Below are 20,769 nucleotides of genomic sequence, written 5' to 3'. Positions count from 1 at the left end.
CAAGATTAACAAAATGGTAGCAAGGTGGGTTCCTCGCTTTTTTGTCACCTTTTCAAAAACAGCAACATGTACAATGTTCACAAAGCACCGTTGATCTATACCACACGGACAAACATGCTTATGTAAACAGACTAGTGATTATGGATTAAAACTGGGTGTATCTATTTGGCACCGAAACTAAGGAAATGAGAAATACATGGAAACGTACTTTGCCTCCAACCTCCATAAAGACTAAAGTGCAATATCCATTCAACACGGTCATGTTGCCTGTATTTTGGGACCATAAAAGTGTAATCTTAATTACTTACAAAAAGGGCTACAAACACAGGAACCTCCTGTAAAAGTTACGGGATGCTATGAAAGTAAAGAGGCAAGTTTACTTTCGAAAGGTGTATTGCTTCTAGCGGACAATGTACCAGCACACCGAGCAGCATTAACACTCACCTTACCAATGTGGCCGCGAACTTTTGTTCCACCCACCGTCTTCACCTGATTTTGCTCCGTCTGATTACTTTCGCTTCCCAGATATGAAGAAACATTTGTAGGGTTGGCGTTTTGCGGGTGAGGAGGAGCTCATTATTGCGGTGGAAGCCTGATTCGCCTTTAACAACACAGATTTTTAAATAAATGGTATTACCGGGCATACGTGTGAGAAACGTAAGGCAATATGAGGTGATGTGCAAAGAAGGATGTGTCCGTGTATCAAATTGTAGATCTCTATCATAAGGATAAGGGAAGAATAATAACTTTCTGTAATAATTTGAAAGATCAAAGTGATACCTTTTGAGTTTATAGATAAGATTGCTCTTCAAATAGTTTACATCATAATATAGCTAATAAAACTCACCTGTTTACTGCTATTATTCGAGGACAGCACATCTTCTCGATATGGACACTCCGTTTCATCTATAGTTTGTTGCGAGAGATCGAATTTGTTCATTTTGTCTAGAGGTGTAATATTAAACGCATACAACCATTTGGATTTTGATGGATTTCCAACTGATGATAGGGCAATGAATCTTGATGCATGTAACCAATTCCCTTCTGGTCCACGATTTCTGGTTGAAATAAAGTTATATTAAATTTAAATAAAAATAACTTAACATTAAATAAATTATATATATATATAGGTGAAAATTTTATCTATTTTACTAACCTCTCATACAAAAGAAAATTCTAGTTTCTGATTTCCACGATATTAATCTACGCCATTTAGCAGATCGATTGAGCAGTGGCGTGGAATTCAGATATAAAATTAACAGCCGGCAGCACAGAAGTATCGTACTTTTGACAATGGAAATAGTAGTTGACACAAATGAAGTGTGAAAAGAGGCATACATATTGTAAGGTTCCCTTCCCTCTTCTATAGCACGTGCTTTAACCACGAATGCATGTTATTGTAAACACCAACAGACGATAGAAGGCGGATGCCGAAAGGACATGAAGACGGATAGGAAGAAAACCGAAGACGGCTAACCTCTCCTTCAAGACGACATCCATAAAAGTGGACACCAACAGGACAGAGGTATCAGTTTACAGCTGATCAATAACCAACCAACACCTCTCTCCGGGAGCCGCAATGGGCTATGGAGTGCTCCTTTAAACCTATCTCTGGAGGCTGCATTGAGCAAAGAGGATATCCTATAACCACGTTTCTCCCGAGGCTGCATTGAGCTAAGAAGAAATCCTATATTGTCTCCCGAGGCTGCAGTGGGCAAAGTAGACTATCTCTAATATCCAACTCCGGTGGCTGCTTTGAGCAAAGGAGTTCCCGTCATACCTAAGACAAACCGAACCTTCTCTCTGAAGCCACTACTGTGTGCTAGGGACATATAAAACTGAAACATTTAGATTTAAAACTGTTACAGCGATATATTTTTATATAAATTGGCGAAGCGTTTTATATCTCGGACTTTTATTGACTATATCGAACAAAAAATTGCAATATGAACTCACTCTTCTTGTAATTTATATCAATGTTTTTTTCATTTTCATTTCAGTGATATTTTTTTCTGCCATCTTCAATTGAAGGAGCACTCAGAAAGAATGGGTCACGAAATCTCCCTTCTAAGTGCTCTGAGAAAATAAAAGAAAAAAGTAGGGGAGGGCCGGTTATTATTCTGAACTGTCATACGCTTTTTTTTTCTTTCCTTTGTATCTTAAAATGTAAGTGAACCAAAGGGTTTGTTTTAAATGAACCACGATGTTTTGTTGTGGGTTTCGCATAGTACCAATATTTATTACTGTTAATGACGTTTATTTACGAGGTGCATCCAGAAAGCGATTTTCCCACGCGTCCCACAGCTGGAAAGCCGTATATTGTGCGAAGCGACTGCGTGCAGGTGAGAGAATAAGGTCCTGGCATGGCGTATGCGATACCGAACTTCCCTAGTGCTCTCAGTAGCGTCGTGGCAATGGTTGAAGATAGACGTTCCTATTCAAGCTCCCGCCGTGTGTGAAGTGCGAGCAGTGATAAAGTTTTTGAATGCATCGGGCATAGCGCCGATAGAAATACATCAGCTGTATCGTTGCAAAAATGTCAATGCTGACCCCATGCGCTTTGCTTTGTGTTCTGGAATCAGTTGCTTCAGCACACCCATCTGACACACAACTTCTTGAACAACAGGCGCTCCGTGACAATGGTGTGAAATAAGGAGCGGGAAATCTGCGGGAACTGACCGCTGAGTTCCGTTATTGTGAAGCAACGACTCTGCATGATGCGTTCCCGAACAAGGTCCACAAGATCGTCTGTGATGACGGTTGGCCTCCCACTGCGCTCATCATCATGCACATTTTGGTGTCCTGCTGCAAATTGTTTACACCAGCAACGCACCATCTGCTTGCTCATGACGTTGGGCCCACAGACCTGGCACAGTTGACGATGAATTTCAATCAGCGTTATGTCCTATGCATTCAAAAACTTTACCACAGCTCGCACTTTACATGCGGCGGGAGCTGAAATAGGAACGACCATCTTCAACCACTGCCATGACGCTACTGAGAGCACTAGGGAAGTTCCGCTGGCACATGCGTTATAGTAAAACCTTACTCTTTCACGTGCATGCAGTCGCTCCGCGCAACATACGGTTTCCTTGCTATGGGACGCGTGGGAAAGTTACACTCTGGATGCGCCTCGTAATATATTACTGTAATACAAACAAGTATATCGTCAACAGTCAGCGAACATTAACAAAAACAGAACACGTAAAAACGTTGAGGCTTCAATCAAACGCATGTGCTGGGCATTATAGTACCCGCCTTTAAGGTCGCATTTCGCGTGGCATCATTGAAGACAGCCAAATACTACTGAACAAAGCCAAAGAAGCATGTATTTGCTAAACTCATAGATGACTTGAACGTAGCAGGAATGAAGTTAAACAGTAAACGTAAGAAGTGAAACGGGTATAAGGAGCGTGGTAATGGATTTTGCTTTTCGTAGTTCGATGCGCTGAACTTTAGGGAGTCCTTTGCGTATTTCTAGCTGTTTCTTCCTGTCCTTTGGCTAATTTTCGCACAAAATATGTGTACAGTTTCAATGCTTCTGTAAAGGTCTTTAGAACAAAACATTTTTATTAATTTGTTTTGTCAATATCGCATCTCCCGATAACCGAACACCTTGCCATTGAACCAAACTAAGGAAGCACCACTTCTTACACTACATACACGTTTCAAATATGTAAGCAATTCGCCAACATTTAAGTGGTTTTCTTTCCTTATTTATCTGTTTGTAATATCTACCTTCTGTTAATATTTAATCTACTAAACTAAATATATAATATTTAATCTAAAACAAATACCCATTGCTTCTAATTTTCCTGAAAAAAGCACCAGATTGTGAGTTTGTAAAATTACAAGCACGAAAAGAATTAAGAAAAGAACAAGTGTTGGCGAGTAGCTTACGAACTGATCTTTTTCTTTCAATATCATATTAAGAGCAAGTAGTGTAACATCTGACACTACGTAGTATAATGAAATACTTTAACAATCCTTCACAAAAGTTTCGTTTGTTCACCTGCAATATCAGTAATACAATATTTAGGAAGAAATGGAAAGGAATTCGGTAACTGTTAACACATCAACACAAACAAGTAACTCAAAAATCAGGAAACACAAGAAAAAAAAAATAGTGATACTAAAATGTATCCATGTCAAGGATTATTAAGTTAAATCATTATGTTATATTGATCCTTTGACGTAATAAAAAAATCAATGAGACCTCTGGTGAGGTCCCTGGTTTGATCCTAACGTGTGTCAAGTGAGCTTTGTGGTGGACAATTACCGTGTGCGAGGGTTTTCTCGGGTTTCCCCCGTTTCCTTCCACTTCCTTCATTCCGCCATCCATCTTACCATCCATCTTACCATCACCCATCTTACCATCACCGTCTCCCTTAGCTTCGGTGCATTAAAAAGACGGAGAAGAAGAGAGAAACAGGAGAAATCAATAATAATTGCCAGGTAGCAGGGTTGGCTGGTTTAAACCAAGGTGGATTAAACCAAAAAACGAAAAATGTTTGTAAAAGTGTAGGTGTTCGTAAAATCTTGATGACACACATTTGAGGGTTATCATGTGTCACTCCCGCATATTGTTCGTATTATATTCAGACTAAATTCCCCATTCATTACTCAACGTGATTATACTACAAAAGTAACTTTTTATATGTTTATGAATGTTTCTTTTGTGATTTTTTTATAGTTTATTATTATTATTGTTATGCAATTGCAATCAAAGAAAAAATCTAAAAATTGTTTTGTTTTAATAATATTTATTATTGATAAAATACATCGAAATACTGTACTTTTTAGCATCTTTGGTATCTATTTATGTATAAATGGGTCAGAGCCAAAGTGGACTCAAATAATTCGTATCCTTATTCACTTTTCTTACTGATATGCAAATTAAGTCGTTGTATTTCTTTAACTTGGACTAATAAAAGTCGTAGTGAATTAGCTTGGACTTAATTAGTTCTTCTGTACTCTGCAGTATTTTGAAATGTTCCATATGTAATTCTGTATAATGGTTTCACTTGTGCAACTGTTTATCTTTTTGTCCTTCTCAAATGACTCTTGACAGTTATATTAACAAGTATGTAAAGATCAGTACAACGTATCAGGAGTCTTTCGTGAGTGAGTCGTCAGACGTATCGAATTTGTTGCCAATTAGTCCCGGTTTCGAGTTCAAATGGAGGACAATTTGTTTCAGATGTAAGTCGAGAAACGGTTTGGACTCTGCTTTAAGCTTATGTGACTTCTTCCAGCATAATCCGGTTGTTGCATAATAACACCAAGGTGAAACAAACTTATTTCTGTCCATATGTAATATAAATACATAGAACAATTAAACAAAAAACCTGATTTAAACAAAAAACAGGTTTAAACCAAAAACACCGTTTTTTTTTTCCAATAAAAGCCATGTTTTTTGCTAACCCTGCCAGGTAGTAAAGTAACTTACAATATCCCTGGATAAAGGACATCTTTAGAACAAGAGCTAATAATAATAACCAAAGGATCTTTGAATGCTTTCATTTCTAATAATAGATACCTGTATGGTGGTCGTTCATAGAACGTGCCTTCTAAAGCACAGAAATGGTAGCGTGGTTTTAGTTTCAAAGCTAGCCAAGCAATACATGATGATTCGTTGTCACTTGATGGATTAGCATCTTCCTGGAAAATAATGATAAGTCAAAATTTGATGTAAAAAACATAAGCTTATATTAAGACTGACATGAATACACAGTAAGATTAGAAGTTCTCAATTTAACAGAAATCATATTATTAGAAAAAAACTGCTCCTACTTTGCATCCTGGACTCGAGAATTATAACAATAAACTGTTTCAGGCCTTCTCTGTGCCCTTTTTCAATGCATCTTCTACTACTACATCGCTCATATAATATGTCTACCCATGGTTCAGATTGAAATTCTGATATTGATTTCCCTTGAAACTTCATGACAAAGTAAGCAAATTTTTTTCAACGCGCGACACCGCGAGCTTTATCATTTATGATTAAATTTGGAAACAAGTAATTTTTTTAGTCGGCCTCCATTATTCCCATAGCCGTCCAACGTTGTTGTTCTTATTTATTAAATACAGTGTAAGCTTACTTTCTTACTGCAAACACTTATTATGAGTTAAACCTCTTGGATTTGGAATACAATTTGTCTTTAGTACCAAACAAAAACTATACATTAACGTAATATCTCGTAATTCTGAATACACTTAAACATAAACAAAGTCATATATATATATATATATATATATATATATATATATATATATATATATATATATATATATATATATATATATATATATATCTATCTATCTATCTATCTATCTATCTATCTATATATATATATATATATATATATCTATCTATATATATATATATATATATATATATATATATATATATATATATATATATATATTTGTGAGAAATTTAATGCTTATTAACATTGCTTCATTAATAGCAACTCTCTGAATACTTTCGTGAAATCTGACTGCATTTTCTCTGACTCTTGCATATTTTGAAACCATTTTTCTCATTCACTTTAATTTCCCTGACTTTCAATGAACTTTACTGACTTTGTAGATCAGTGTAAACGAGGGGCGTACCCCAGGGGGGGAGGGTCCACCCAAAACTTCTACCTTTTAACATACATTTGTATACTTTCTCAATAAAACTACACTTGTTTAACAGGGAAATGACTGATGTAACATGAAACTTTGATCTTACACTTCATCTGTACTCTTTCTCTTATAAAAAGAATCCAGTTCTATAATTTTTTTTTTTGAAAATATAGGGAAAGTACTTTACAATTACTTATCGTCTTTTCGGGTCGAGAATAATACCCAGTTAGATATGGACACGGACAGCCATCTTTTATCCCCAACGTGTTAGTAATCTCTTTATAACTAACAGCAGGCTTTCCAATGCTAATGAAAAAAAAATATATAGGAAATTACGACGAAAAAATATAGAAGGTTTCGAGAAGCTGTGAAAAAGGAATATTTCAATTATCCAATAGGTAGAAATTAAAAAAAAAAAAAAAATCACATAGAAATTACACCAATCGTTATATGAACATACATTCTACTCTAAATATAACTAAATGGATAATTATCTCGTTGCAAAATTTTATACGAGTTTCTTAGCGTTTTCTTACGTAGCTCACCAGTACTAAGCAACGGTCATAAGGAAAGTGTAAAGAGGATCTGCATCAGAAAATCAGTGTTTCTAAGTATACGTCCCCAAGATGTGAATAATTTCATTACTTGCAAGATCCTATCATTTCTATGTTAAATCTTTTTTTTTTTTTTTATACGTAGCTTGTAAAATACAAAATTCATAAAAAAAAAATAATCACAAAACACATGACACAGAGTTGGTTTGTTAAGTATCTAAACATAATTGCACACAGAACTTACAATTGTAAAAGTATCAATTACACTTTCATTTTCTTCAGTGCCTGGATATGCTTATTTGCCATCTTCCGTTTCTCTTTGTTCTACTCGTCTTGAATTTTCTTTAGTTCATTCACCTTCCAGCATGCGGTCTGAATCATTACCTGGGCAACACTAGCGTCAGCTATGTCCTTTTTTGATCTTGTCTGAGCATCTTTCATCAGTCTAGTAGCCTACTTCCATTTCCTTCTGTATTGTTTTGTCCATTTCATTTAATTTTTTTCAGAGAAAATTCACTCTTTGAAATTTCCTTTGCTATAGCTTCTTGCTTCGCATTTTTTTAAATGGGGGCGCGGTGGCTCAGTGGTAGAGTGTTCACCTCCGGTGCTTGGGGTCCCTGGTTCGATCCCAGCTCTCGCCGTGTGGACTTTGTGGTGGAAAACACCGTGCTCGTGGATTTTCTCGGGGTTCTCCCGTTTCCTCCCACTTTCTTCATTCCACCATTTCATTCATCTCTCATCATCACCGTCTCCTTTGGCCTAACCGGCATAACCGGGGGACGTAAAACAAAAGATTTCATTTTTCATTTTTTTCGCATTTCTTAACGCACCTTCTTCTATGAAAACCTTTGCCACTGCGGCCTCTTTGAATCTGCACTCTTCTAAGTAATCTTTATACTTTCTCCAGGCGTTCTGCATAGCATCTATTAATTGCTTTAGAACAGGTAGGTTTTCAACTTTTCCTTCATACATTCTAATGCTGTCCTTTACAGTCCTCAGAGCCTTTATACTCTCGTGTGCAAGATGGGATCGATCACTTCCTAAAATGTGTTTGTTCTCTGAGAAACCACGTTTCACATCAGCACTATCACGAAATACTGACAGACAAGCTTTGACCACTTTAGACATCACTCGATATTTAATTGCTTCACATGAATTTCTTATATCACATACTTTTGCCCAGTATTGATCCACAGGCAAATATCTAACATCACTACACTCAGTTTTTTTTTTTCTTCCATAAACCACGAATATTCGATAAATGGCTCCGCAAAATAGAGTTTCCACTCGTCCATGAAAACATCGATGTTCTTACAATCTACAAATACACGCTTTATTTCTTTTGTAAAATTCCGTGCAACGGATAAACAAGTAATCTCCTTTCTGAATAGTGGATGTAGACACTGCAGGTACTTCAACAATGGTTTCGATATTGGTAATTTCTTAAGCAGTTTTGAAACCACACAAATGTAGAATCGCTTCACATGCTCCCTGAATTCCCTCTTTTGTAGTTGTGAGCAGTTAACTATTACAGTCTACGCTTTCATTCCAACTTCAGGATGCCGCAGATGGTATTCGCAGTTCTTGAAATCAATTGCAGATAAATCAGTACCCTCCTTCTCCCGCAACACATCTGGCTTAATGAATTTGACGAAATTAGTTTATTTTTTGTTCCATTTTGTAGGTTTATGAATACTTTTTGCGCCAACTGTATACTGTTTGGTGTAATTATCTTTAGACAATAAGCAGGAAAGGACGAAACACAGAAGAGTCTCCATGCAACCACCCTACTGTGGAGACAAAAGGCCCTCCAACTACCCACATCTTATTTCTTTACGTTATTTTCACAAGTGGGAGTAGCAATGCCACAAAAATATAGGAAGTATCGTTGAAATATAGGAGTTTATAGGAAGTGACGCAAATATATAGGAAAAACAGGATATATAGGAACATTGGAAAGCCTGTAACAGGTATTATTTTCAGCTTGTACTATTTAGCACCGAAAATACTTTCACAGTGGCGGAGACAAATACCCACACCATTAAACACCAAGTAATCAATTAATCAAAATAATTTCTGCAATTTGAAAAAGGTCTTCACTTGATCCCTTCGACAGAACCAGCTGTTACAAGCAAAGTTTGATCAGAAAATATTGTCAACAGGATTATAGAGCACATAACTACTGCATACTTTCCTCGAAGGAAATCATAAACCGTCATGATTGATTAATTCTATCTATGTTTTCAGTGTTTAATAATAATGTTGCTTGTATGTTCTTATTGGGTTGATTTTACTTTTAATATGGCCAGTAAATGAATTACAGAACTATGACGTTTATCTGAGAAGAAAACTATGATACAACATTATATTTTGCAATACAGGCTCACACAGACTCATCTCCCAGCGATACTTTTGTTTCTTTACAGAAAGTAATTCTCCCCTCTTTCTCCTAGTAATTCGAACACTGACCACAGTATTCCGATATTACCCTCTGTATATCTGTATACTGTATACAATTTCCACCTCAGCTATGAGTAATGTAAATTTGTGTGATCACTCTGTAACAGACAAATGATCTTGTTCCACAGGTGTCGTTATTTAGAGGCTTGGCTGTAACTTATAACGAACTGCTTTACATTTTAGATTAACATTACTTACGTTTTGATTTGAATCTGCCCTCGATATGGAGCTAAGCTTTGTTACTAAATACATTTTAGATACATAAGGCTTTAATAATTTTCTGAAATTGGAGATAAATTATAATCGATCATCAGGGGCGCACCGGATCTGGACCCGTTCCCCCAAACTTTCTAACTCAACACACATTTGTACAATTTGTCAATAAAAATTACACTTGTTTAACAGGGAAATGATTGATGTAGCATAAAAATATGCTTTTACACTTCATCTGTACTCTTTATCTTAATAAAGCAATCTAGTTCTATCACTTTTTTTTCCCGCCAGAAAATATAAGTAAAAGAACTTTACATTACTTATCGCCTCTTTGGATCCAGAATAATACTCGTTCAATACTACAAAGACGTAATGGCTTGTGGTATTGGACCCCGCCCCCTAACGCTTGGACCCCTCCTAACAAATATTCTGGATGCGCACCTATCGATCATAATGCATATATTATTAATTATAATAGTCACAATTTCATATTTGAGCTCTAGAAGCATATACCTACCGACTTTGGAGCCAAATTTGAAACACCTTTCGGCCACTGTGACGTCAGTAAAATATCTACGCCCTCAAAATTTACATGTCCTCCGGTGCAAATATCATTTATAGCCTTCACGTCTTCAAAATTAAACTGATGTTCACCAGAAACTTTTTGTTTTGTTTCTATTCCGCTTATGTAACCAACTTTTAGACCTGAACTTCCTGTAAAAACGCCTCTTTTGCCTGCAAAACATAGAAAAAAACGAAATGCTTAACGTTTCACAGTTATGGTCTTAGACCAAAAGAAATGGATGTTAATTGAAAAATGTATGATAATGGAAGACTTGGTGGACTGAGATATATTAGATAAAAGCGGTAAAATCTCTGGAAATACTTTGGATATGATATTGTCCATTGCAAACTCACATAACTTGAGTTCGAACCACGAAGCCCTTGCATCGGAGATCGGCGTTAAGCGCTACTTGATACCCAATTAATTGTAATTACATAAATTAGCTTTAAGTGCAATTTTAAAAGAAACAAAACCTTCAGTTTACCATATACAGGATGGTAGGTAACTCCACCGACAAACTTTGGGAGGTGATTCCTTATATGAAATGAAAGAAAAAAGTTCTAATAAACATGGGACGAAAAACGTCTCATTTCAAAGTTATGAACCGCCGAATAATTCGAAAAATCATGTTTCGAAACGCCCTTCCTTAGAAACTATAGGACCTATAACAAGCGGTTTAAGGAATTACCACGAAACGAACTGTAAAAAGGAAATTGAGGTATAGGGATACTCCTTTAAGTACTAATAACGCGTTCGTTTCGCCGACAACGGAGGATGGTAAAACATGGATATTTAGATAGTTCGCATACTAGTTCCTGTGTAATTCCTTAAACCGCTTGCTATAGGTCCTGTAGTTTCTAAGGAAGGGCGTTTCGAAACATGATTTTTCGAATTTTCGGCGGTTCATAACTCTGAAATGAGACGTTTTTCGACCTATATTTATAAAAACTTTTTTCTTTCATTTCATATAAGGAATCACCTCCCAAAATTTGTCGGTGGAGTCACCTACCACCCTGTATATATATAGTAGGACGTCGAAAATCCGAACTAATTGGAACCACAGGTAGTTCGGGTTTTCAAATTGTTCGGATTTTCGAAAATTACGAAGAAAATGCCATATAGGCTTAAATATACTGTACGGTATGCTCTTTTGTTGATACAATGGATATATAGTACATATAGTAATTACAATACCGTACGTAAGGCTACTTACATTTAATGTTTCTGAAGAGATTGCTCATACATTAAATTACAATGTTCTTGTTACTCACACATAAAACTTAACTTGTATAGGCCTAACGGTAAATAAAAATAAAAATATGTATGACAAAGAATCACATATATATGAGCTTTTGTAAAAAACACTGACTTCACACAAAGAAAATGCAATTAGTGTACTGTCACTAGCTTTTAGGAACCGCTTCTAGGAATATATATGATGAACATTCAACAACAGCAATTTCTTTCTATCTTCCTGATCAAAAATTCATACTGCGTTTCGTGCTAAGAAGTTTCTACGTCTAAACAGAGGAGGGGAGAAAAATCGTTAGTATTATAACTCGCTTCAAGTTTTTATTTAAAATTTTAGTCCAAATATTAGGCAGATCATGTATCGGTCAATTTTCTTTGTTATTTTAAAACTAAATGAACCAGACGTTTCAAAAATAGTTGGTTTCTGCTTTTTTATATTTAGATATATATATGTATAACGAATTCGAAAACAAAAACTGATGATACGCAAATTGAAGCTATATAGTTTCTAGTTTTTAACCTAAGGTAGCCAGTTCCACCTCCTAGAAAGCCAAGTGTGTTCATAACCATCACTTTACTTACTTTAGATTCAGATTTCAGCAAATTCTTGTACACCGTACTTTGAAGCTTTCGGGTCTCCCTGGAGATGTAAACTAGGCAGAGATGTACCCCACGGATGATAAAACTAGAATATTACATATATATATATATATATATATATATATATATATATATATATATATATATCAAGGAATGAACTCACCGGGATATTGACGTACAGAAACGCATTGTTGATTGTTGCCGGTCACACATCAAAACGGTAGTGCAGCACACTATAAACTGGTGGGCTCAAGTTGTGAAGTTGTGTGCTGTTTTGTTCGAAAAAGGAAGATTGCCAATTCTTTTATTATTATTATTATTATTATTATTATTATTATTATTATTATTATTATTATTATTATTATTATTATTATTATTATTATTATTATTATTATTATTATTGTGCCAATACTGGATGTAATTATTTTTAAATTACCGTCTCCTTTTCCTTACTTGACCAACCCTTATGTACGTATAATAAGTTCTGGTTATTTGTAATTCTTTTAAATGTTTCCAAAAAAGAGGAAGTACAACCTGATCCTTGCCACAAAGCCATTTGACGTGTGAAACGCAGCAATTGGCAGTATCTTTACTGCTCTTTCCCGGTAAATTCATTCCTTTATATTTTCTTTATGTTTTTACTTCTTTTATTCCTATTTTTACGCCGCGTGAACAAGGCTATGGGGAGAGTCGACAGCTTGAAAGTTTGAGAAGTTATCACGAATCAAAATCGAAAGTAACAGAGATGATTGTTAAAATTCCTGAGCATGTTAGCAGATTACCTGAAATTATTAAGAACTAAGTGCCTGACCGAAACATGTGCCTAAATTTTCACAGAGATTCTAGAATAGATTCAGGTATGTAAAGGAAAATTTGCTTAGCTACAAAGAAATTTGTTAAAATTTAGAATTGGTGTTAGTATCTATTTTCCTTTTTTCGGGAATATCCCCAGCCTTAGCATTAAGACCTGATCAGCTGAACGAATTAATGTAACTCATTGTATTATTCTATCATATGTTAACTTATTGAAGTCTCTTAAGCCTTTTAGACTGCTTGTTTCCATATCCAACTTGTTTTTCAAATTTCTGATGCTAGAATTAATATAGAGTGTCCCGGGAGGAAGTGGTAATACTTGAGGAAATGGTAGTATGAGTGACTCAAAGCAAAGAAGTTCGTATGAACATGAGTCCAATTCTCGAAAGTTTGAGAGCTACAGGTTGTGAATTATTTTTGAACTGACGTTCCTTATTCCTCATCCTGTGTTATTCTATAGAGGTGAGACATAGAGCATTTGAAAGGAGATGGAGTGGCCTTTCTAACAGATGCAACATGTGGTAGTGGTGTCTTTGGAAGGGAAGTTATCAAGAAAAATTTGGGAATCAGTGTTGCTTTCCAGTTCGCTTAAAAAATCTAAAATAATCCTAACTTTCTTAAATTTCCCTCAATAACTTTTTTTTTTTTCAAAGACATCACTGCTACACGTTGCATACTTAATGCATGTACTATTTATAAGAAACTGATACAATGATAAGTTAAACATTACATATACGTTACCGAGGTAGCTGATATTATGACAGAGTTCACATCCATTTTTATCTGGGAAGAAAGCAACATCCTCTGGCTTATTAGGACCAAGAATATATGTAGGAATGGGTGCTGAAAGTACAAAAGTTAAAAGTTAGTGAGCAAACTATATTTAACTTCTACGAGATATGTTAGAAAAGTAATGAGACATTTCCTGTTAACGATGAACTTTTATTATTTTACAAATCAAAGTTATCCCCTCAAAATATTTCCCTTGGGAAGTTATACAGCGACAGAGGCGTTGTTTCCATTCTTCGTAGTAATGCTAGAATACTTATCAGCTCATCGGTTATGCTCTTCTAGTTATTATCCAAAGTAATAAAATGGCACCCTTTTAAGTGGATCTTTGAGCAAGGAGAATAAAAAGAAGTTACAGGGACTGAGATCCGGCGAATGGGGTGGGGGTAGCGGGTGAAGAACCATAGGAATGTCTTTTTCCTTCATTGATGGAGATTGCCGTTGACGTGGTGCGTTGTCGTGATGAGGCATCCAAGTGCTTCCAATGCCTGGTGGTACACAGGCGACGCTTTTCATGTCTTTCAAAGACTTTTCGATAACAAGTTTGAATGATATTTGCTCTGGTTTCACAAATTCCTTGTGGACAATCCCGACTGTTAATAATAATAATAATAATAATAATAATAATAATAATAATAATAATAATAATAATAATAATAATAATAATAAAAATTTTCTTTGGACGGGAAGAGTTTGCAGTGTGCTACTCCTAAAGAAGACTCCATCTAAACCCTTGTATCCTGGGGAACGGAATGTTTTCCATAAGTAATTTTTAACTTTTCATAAGTCACAGTAGCGGATTCATCACGCTTTACACAAATTATTTTATGGCATAAAGTTGCTCGAACTTTTGCCGATCCATTTTCGTAACGCACCTCATAAACACAATCTCACTTCAAACTTTAGATATTCGTGTAGTATCTGGAGCAAGTTCAAACTTGTACTGAAAAAATCATCAGTAAAGGTTAACTTCCGTGAGAAGGTAGAGGCAGTAGCATTGTAGGTTCATGCATAGTGTCAAGTCTCATTACTTTTCTAACATTCCTGGAATAGTTTAACTTTTAAAAATATTTGTGGAAAACTCTAGCTAGCACGAATTATACTACTACAATAAAAAGTACACACCTACTTTATTTTAATGATTGGATTGTGCTCATTAAAAAAAAAAAAAAAAAATGGTGATATGGATCATTTACGACACTAAAGCACTTAAGGGAGCAAGCTGGAAAACGACGAAACCATTGATGTATTTAGTTGTGCAGATCGTTGCTGTGTTCACTACAATGGTCAACACGAATGAACTCTGCGCCTGAATGAAAAGCACACTCAAAAAGGCATCACAAAAACACTACATTAAAATGACCGAAATAGACATTTGCACAGCAAAAAATACCTCTAATAAGGGGTATGGTCTCCCCGAACAGCTGCAACTGCTACACATCTGTTTGGCATTGATTGGACAGGTTGTCGATGCTAGCATATGGAGTGTTCCTCCACTTCTTCAGTAGGGTCACCTCCAAATGTTGCAGAGTTATAGGTAGTGCTGGCTTAGAAGCAATAGATCTGCTGAGTATGTCCCACAAATGTTTAATTTGGAGAGGACGCGGGGGCTCAGTGGTAGAGCGTTCACCTCCGGTGCTTGGGGTCCCTGGTTCGATCCCAGCTCGCGCCGTGTGGACTTTGTGGTGGACAAACACTGCTCGTGGGTTTTCTCGGCGTTCTCCCGTTTCCTCCCACTTTCTTCATTCCACCATTTCACTCATTTCTCATAATCACCGTCTCCTTTAGCCTAACCGGCATAACCGTGGGACGTAAAACTGAAAGATTTCATTTTATTTCATTGGAGAGGACGCTGGTCATAACATCTGTTAGATACCTTCTGCCTTCGGTATCATATCTACTGCATGTGATCAGTAAGGTCTGGAATTATTGCTTATAAAAATGAAATAACTGTCCATTGCCGCAACCACAGGAACAAAGTGAGGCCTGAGGATCTCATATCTGTATCACTAAGCTCTTAGTTAGAGTACCGTTACGGATGATTTGCAGAGTTGTGTGTCGTCTGGTACTGATTTCTATCCACAATACTATTCCACCACCTCCATATTGAGATAGCTCCTGCAGATGGTGTGGGTAATTTCGAGATCCATATTTCCTCCAGATGAAATTGCGTTAATAGTCTGATCATAAGCTGAAATGTGAATCGTCCAAGAACAGAACAGTGCTCCACTCAACATGCCCCACTCACTGTGTTTAGCTGCCTAGTATCTTTGGACTCTTTGTTGTTGTGAGGTCAAAGGGACTTACATCAACGGCATTCTTGCATAAAGGCTTCCTTCCTGCAGTCAATTGCACAGTTTGGATTGATACTCTGTGTCCTGTTGCCACGTTACAAGTCAGTTGCACTTCACTGCCTGCTTGTCCGAAACGATAGCTGCAAGTAATATTCCCTTGCTGACATTGTTCGTGGGCGACCTTGTCCTCGACTCCGACGGACTGTTTCCACCTGCTGAAAGCGTGTCGAGAATCTTGAAATGACAATGCTAGAAACGCCGAGGACCTCAGCTACTACACGTTGTGCCTACTGCTTTCTTTGCCACAAATTCCACTAAATCGTGTTGCGCTGCAATTATTCCTATTTAGCACTACACCACTCCAGTCCACCTGCATTCACTGCCCATTAAAGCGACACTACTAGCATTCTCAAGTGACTTGATGATTTCTTTTATTGCAAGTTGTGCCTCGTGTTGTGACGTCACAACTACGTTCATTCCTGCGGACCACCCAGTATAGATGCATTGCAGTGGTTAAGATAACAACCTCTACAACAAAATATATTGGAAGTTTCGTATTCCTTTGGTCGCTTTTCCGTTGTTTTGATTGCTTCCATAATTGTTTTGATCAGTGTATATGTAATGTAAAATAAGGAGTTTGTCCGGCACATCTTGTAAATAAATATCGCACTCACCGGTGGTGTGCCTATCCAATTTTCTTCGAAATCATTGTAGGAGTCTACGGCTTCCCTCGTCAGTCGAGCATTAAAAATCAGGAGTTGGTATCGATGAATTCACACAACACAAGACATGCTTCCTTCTAACAGAAAGTGTTGCGTTGAAGTTATTTCAAAACAATCTGGCGGCAATTATTACCGCAAAGAACAATTTAAACCACAGAAATGATTATTAAAATTCTTAAGAAGTGTGTATTAAGCACAAAACTTAGTACAAATACTAAAACCGATTTACATATGGACAAATTCACAGCAAAACTCAAGCTATATAAAGCAAATATAAGAGTTTGTTTTTTTCCAGCTCGTATTTTCAGTTTGGCCTTATTAATTGTTGCCACACCCATGCTGTAAATGGTTGTTTGGGGTGCAAAACTTTGTGTCTCTTTCTATATATTACAGAGATAAGTATTCTTGTAATACTAACTCATTATCTTATTTTCTTGTGTCCAATTCGCGAATCAGATTACTGAATAACCTTATAAAATTACTGTTAGTATATAAATTACTGGCTTACTGTTATATAAAATTATACTTTTCTATAACATCATTCCACGTTTTATTTAAATTGTCCTTTATCTGTATTCTGAGAGGAATGTGTCATGCTTATGTAGAAATATTCGTAAACATATCTTTCAACGCCTGATTTCGATATATGCTGGTCTTCCTATACATTTTGATTTTGTGTTTATTCTCTCCTAAACGATTTTGAAGGACATGCATGAAGGTATTGCTATTATGTGTTTCTTAATCCTTGTTTTTATATCAATTTTCTCTTATCTCTCACATTCACAGATATATTCATGGATTTTTTTTTATTCATTAATTTCTAAACCCCGTTAATGATGTTTCACGTTTTTAGTAGGGAGGGAGGGGGGTATTTTAATGCAGGATTTAGATTATACTTCTTAAAAATGTGTTCATATTCATGAAGATTTTCGAAAATTGAAGATCGATCCCTCTAAATTTCACTCTCGCCTCTTTGTTTCAGAAATTGATGTTCCTTTCACTAGCCATTGCCTTTGCCTCTCCCTTTCCAGTCGTTAAATTCATGACTGAGTATCGTCACCCAAAGACTTGATCACGATATTAACTTTCACCATTCTATGTGGTCTTCTGCCTCCCGCACAATGATGCTCAATGGAAAAATCCGGTGATGCTGATCGATCTATCTTTTTTGTTGTTGTCCACATGCTCTCCTTCATCAACTTTACTTTGGACAATTAATTTTTCCAGGTTGTTATTCTTTCTTTTCATAATAGGATTATTTTGTTTACAAGAGTGATGAGGCAGTTTTCTCTCTTCCAGTTTATCGATAAAGGATTCATCTGTTTGTCTGGAATCTTAACATCTTCCGCAAATATCACATCTGGAAAGCATTGATACGCCATCTGTCTTCGTCTTTCACTGTCAGAGATTCACAACCATAAAGGAAGAGTCAGAATGCAGGCGAACCTACCGGTCTCTTCTTTGTGTTCCAGAGTTATAGCTCGTCTCTTTCATATTGTAATGTACCACGTGTTAGTGTTTGTAAACAATGTCACCTGCTCCTGTTTGTAAGCATCAACCACATGGATTTTTGTTGGAGTACTACATCTCACGTGGGGTTACTACAAGAAACACACGACGGATTACCAGCGCCACCTACAAGCCACATGACATGAAAGCAGCAGCGCTACCGCCGCCAGGAGCGCCTATATGTTGGAGAGCATTCAGCGGACATGTAACCGACCGATTACCGGTTACATTTCTGTTTAAGTTGGTTCCCGTATTTTAATGTTTACCGGTGGTTTACGCAGCGTTAAAGTTGGTTATTGTATTGTAATACTGCGCCCTAATGTTTCTAAAGATTCGTTTTGACGTTAATTTGTTTCGTTGCCAATGAAATGAATGGTGCAAAGGGTGATTAGTTTTATATGAAATACGCAAACACACCAATAATTTACCACCAAAATTTCGAACTGTCTTTTCTGCAACTGTTCGCGTTACTGTAATAATTCCATTCATAGCTTATATAGTGAAATTTAAGTTATACTTTTACTTTACCTTATATAATTCCGTCAGTTATTTAGTTGTAATACTACCCATCGTTTATTGGTTATGCGCTCTGATGTTCATTTGTTGTTCATTCTGATGTTCATTTGTTACTCATTCTGGCTATCACTACAAGAGGGCGTTTGAATCGCTATGCGGGCATCTATTCTACAAATGGCGACCCGCTTAAACAGTGAGAACAGCGGTCGTCATAACAACGGAAATTATTTTCAAGACGTGGTTAGGTGAGTTTGAAATTTATGTTATGTGGTTATTTCCGATAATTAGGAAATGTCATTTAATAGATAGAATGACTGCTTATTTGAATAGGGTTTTGTATAGTAACAGAAGACATATAAATTTATTTTAGTTCGTAGTCGATTATGTAATATTAAAACCGCGCTTATTAAGGTCTGGTGACGCGACTAAGATGACGTAGTTCACCACCACGATGTAAAGAATATAGAAGGCGGTCTGAGTTAGGCTCCTTTAAATTTCGGAAAATTTGATAGCTAAAACAGTTCTGGAAGTCAACCTTGTCTAAATTTTAATATTTTGGTCAACCTGAATAAGTAGAAAGAAAAGGAAAAGAAAATCGAGGAGCCTGACTTCAAAATTAATTTAAATACCTTTAGGCCGAAGGCCGCCAAATGCCATCTCCGCCATTACTGGTGAGGTATAGTGATGGCAAGGGGGATGTAATTTTTCAAAGTTGACGACAATGGGCCACACGGACGGTCTCCTACGACTGTAGGGTATCGAACTGGTGATCCAGTGGCATCAATTTTTGGAGTTTAAGAAGTGGGTATACGAAACCTGCCTATTGAACTGAAAGATTGGGCTTGCATAACCTGTGGAACCTTCCTAACTGGTAATATCTTTTCTCTGTTTTTCTTGTTCAGTCATGAAGTGCTTCAAGATCGCTATGTATAGTTAAATCGAAAAGCGTTACGCGTCTTTCAAGCTCATTATCATAGTCCACTCATGTACTTATAATTGCATGCCATAAGCATGTATGATCGAAGTATGAAATCTTATGTACTTGATACGTGAACCTGAAAATCTTGTGTGTTGATACGGTAAAACTTTACTTCGCACGCACTCTTCCATAGTGATGTACTTTAAGATTTTTGGATGTTTAGGTTAGGTAGTAATGTACTTTGAGATTTTTTTGAATGTTTAGGTTAGGTAAGCTTAGTTAAACGCATGTCCCTTGATGATGTTTATTTTGTGAAATATTTGCTGTAGGTTAGGTTAGGTCAAACTTAAATGTGTGAACCATAATATTTATGTCGGCTAGGTTAGGAAATTAAATTTTGTCCGTGCTTTCGAATCTAATATGTGTCTGTAGGTAGGTTAAATCTGAATTTAAAGAAGATGTTTCCCATAATATTTTGGTTAGGTTAGAGAATTTAATTTTGCCTGTGATTTCAAATCTAATATGTGCCTTTTGTTTTGCCATGTGATATATTTTGTTTTGCCGGGGTGAACTTCACTTTGAACGCACTTGTGATAACTTGACGGTTTATGTTAGAATATTAAATGCTCCGTAACGTGTGTCATTGATAAGTGTTAATGATGATGAAATTTCTTTGGGAGTGTCTTCATTTATATATACTACTGTGTCCTTTTTAAAATACATTTGTGTAGGTTAGGGAAAAGTATATCGTAAGTGTAGAGCCGGTAATAATTGTACTTTGAACGTGTTTTCCATATTTTGCCGTGTGTCCTTTTTTTATATTATTTCGTAATATAGTTTGTATGTGCGCTTTCCATAATTCATCGTGTGCTCTTTAATATTGATTTGTAATACATTTCTACATGCGCAATATGTGTGAAATCGGAAAAATTGT

At 36.3% G+C, this 20,769-nt stretch overlaps 1 protein-coding gene across 2 annotated transcripts in view; it reads right to left on the bottom strand.

Moving 5' to 3' along the window:
- Positions 1 to 20,769, bottom strand: part of LOC145672986 (CWF19-like protein 1) — an 82,373-nt gene that overhangs the window by 25,841 nt on the left and 35,763 nt on the right. For both annotated transcript variants that reach the window (XM_081742274.1, XM_081742273.1), the window contains exons 3-6: positions 13,828 to 13,929; positions 10,375 to 10,592; positions 5,540 to 5,661; positions 848 to 1,058 (exon numbers count right to left, since the gene is read on the bottom strand). In XM_081742274.1, coding sequence (XP_081598400.1) covers positions 848 to 1,058; positions 5,540 to 5,661; positions 10,375 to 10,592; positions 13,828 to 13,929 — 653 coding nt within the window. The remainder of the gene's footprint in view (positions 1 to 847; positions 1,059 to 5,539; positions 5,662 to 10,374; positions 10,593 to 13,827; positions 13,930 to 20,769) is intronic.

The sequence above is a fragment of the Thermobia domestica genome, chromosome 16 (assembly GCF_964235325.1).
Source record: "Thermobia domestica chromosome 16, izTheDome1.hap1.1, whole genome shotgun sequence".
In the NCBI taxonomy this organism is placed as follows: Eukaryota; Metazoa; Arthropoda; class Insecta; order Zygentoma; family Lepismatidae; genus Thermobia; species Thermobia domestica.
This window is presented reverse-complemented; position numbering and strand designations above follow the sequence as displayed.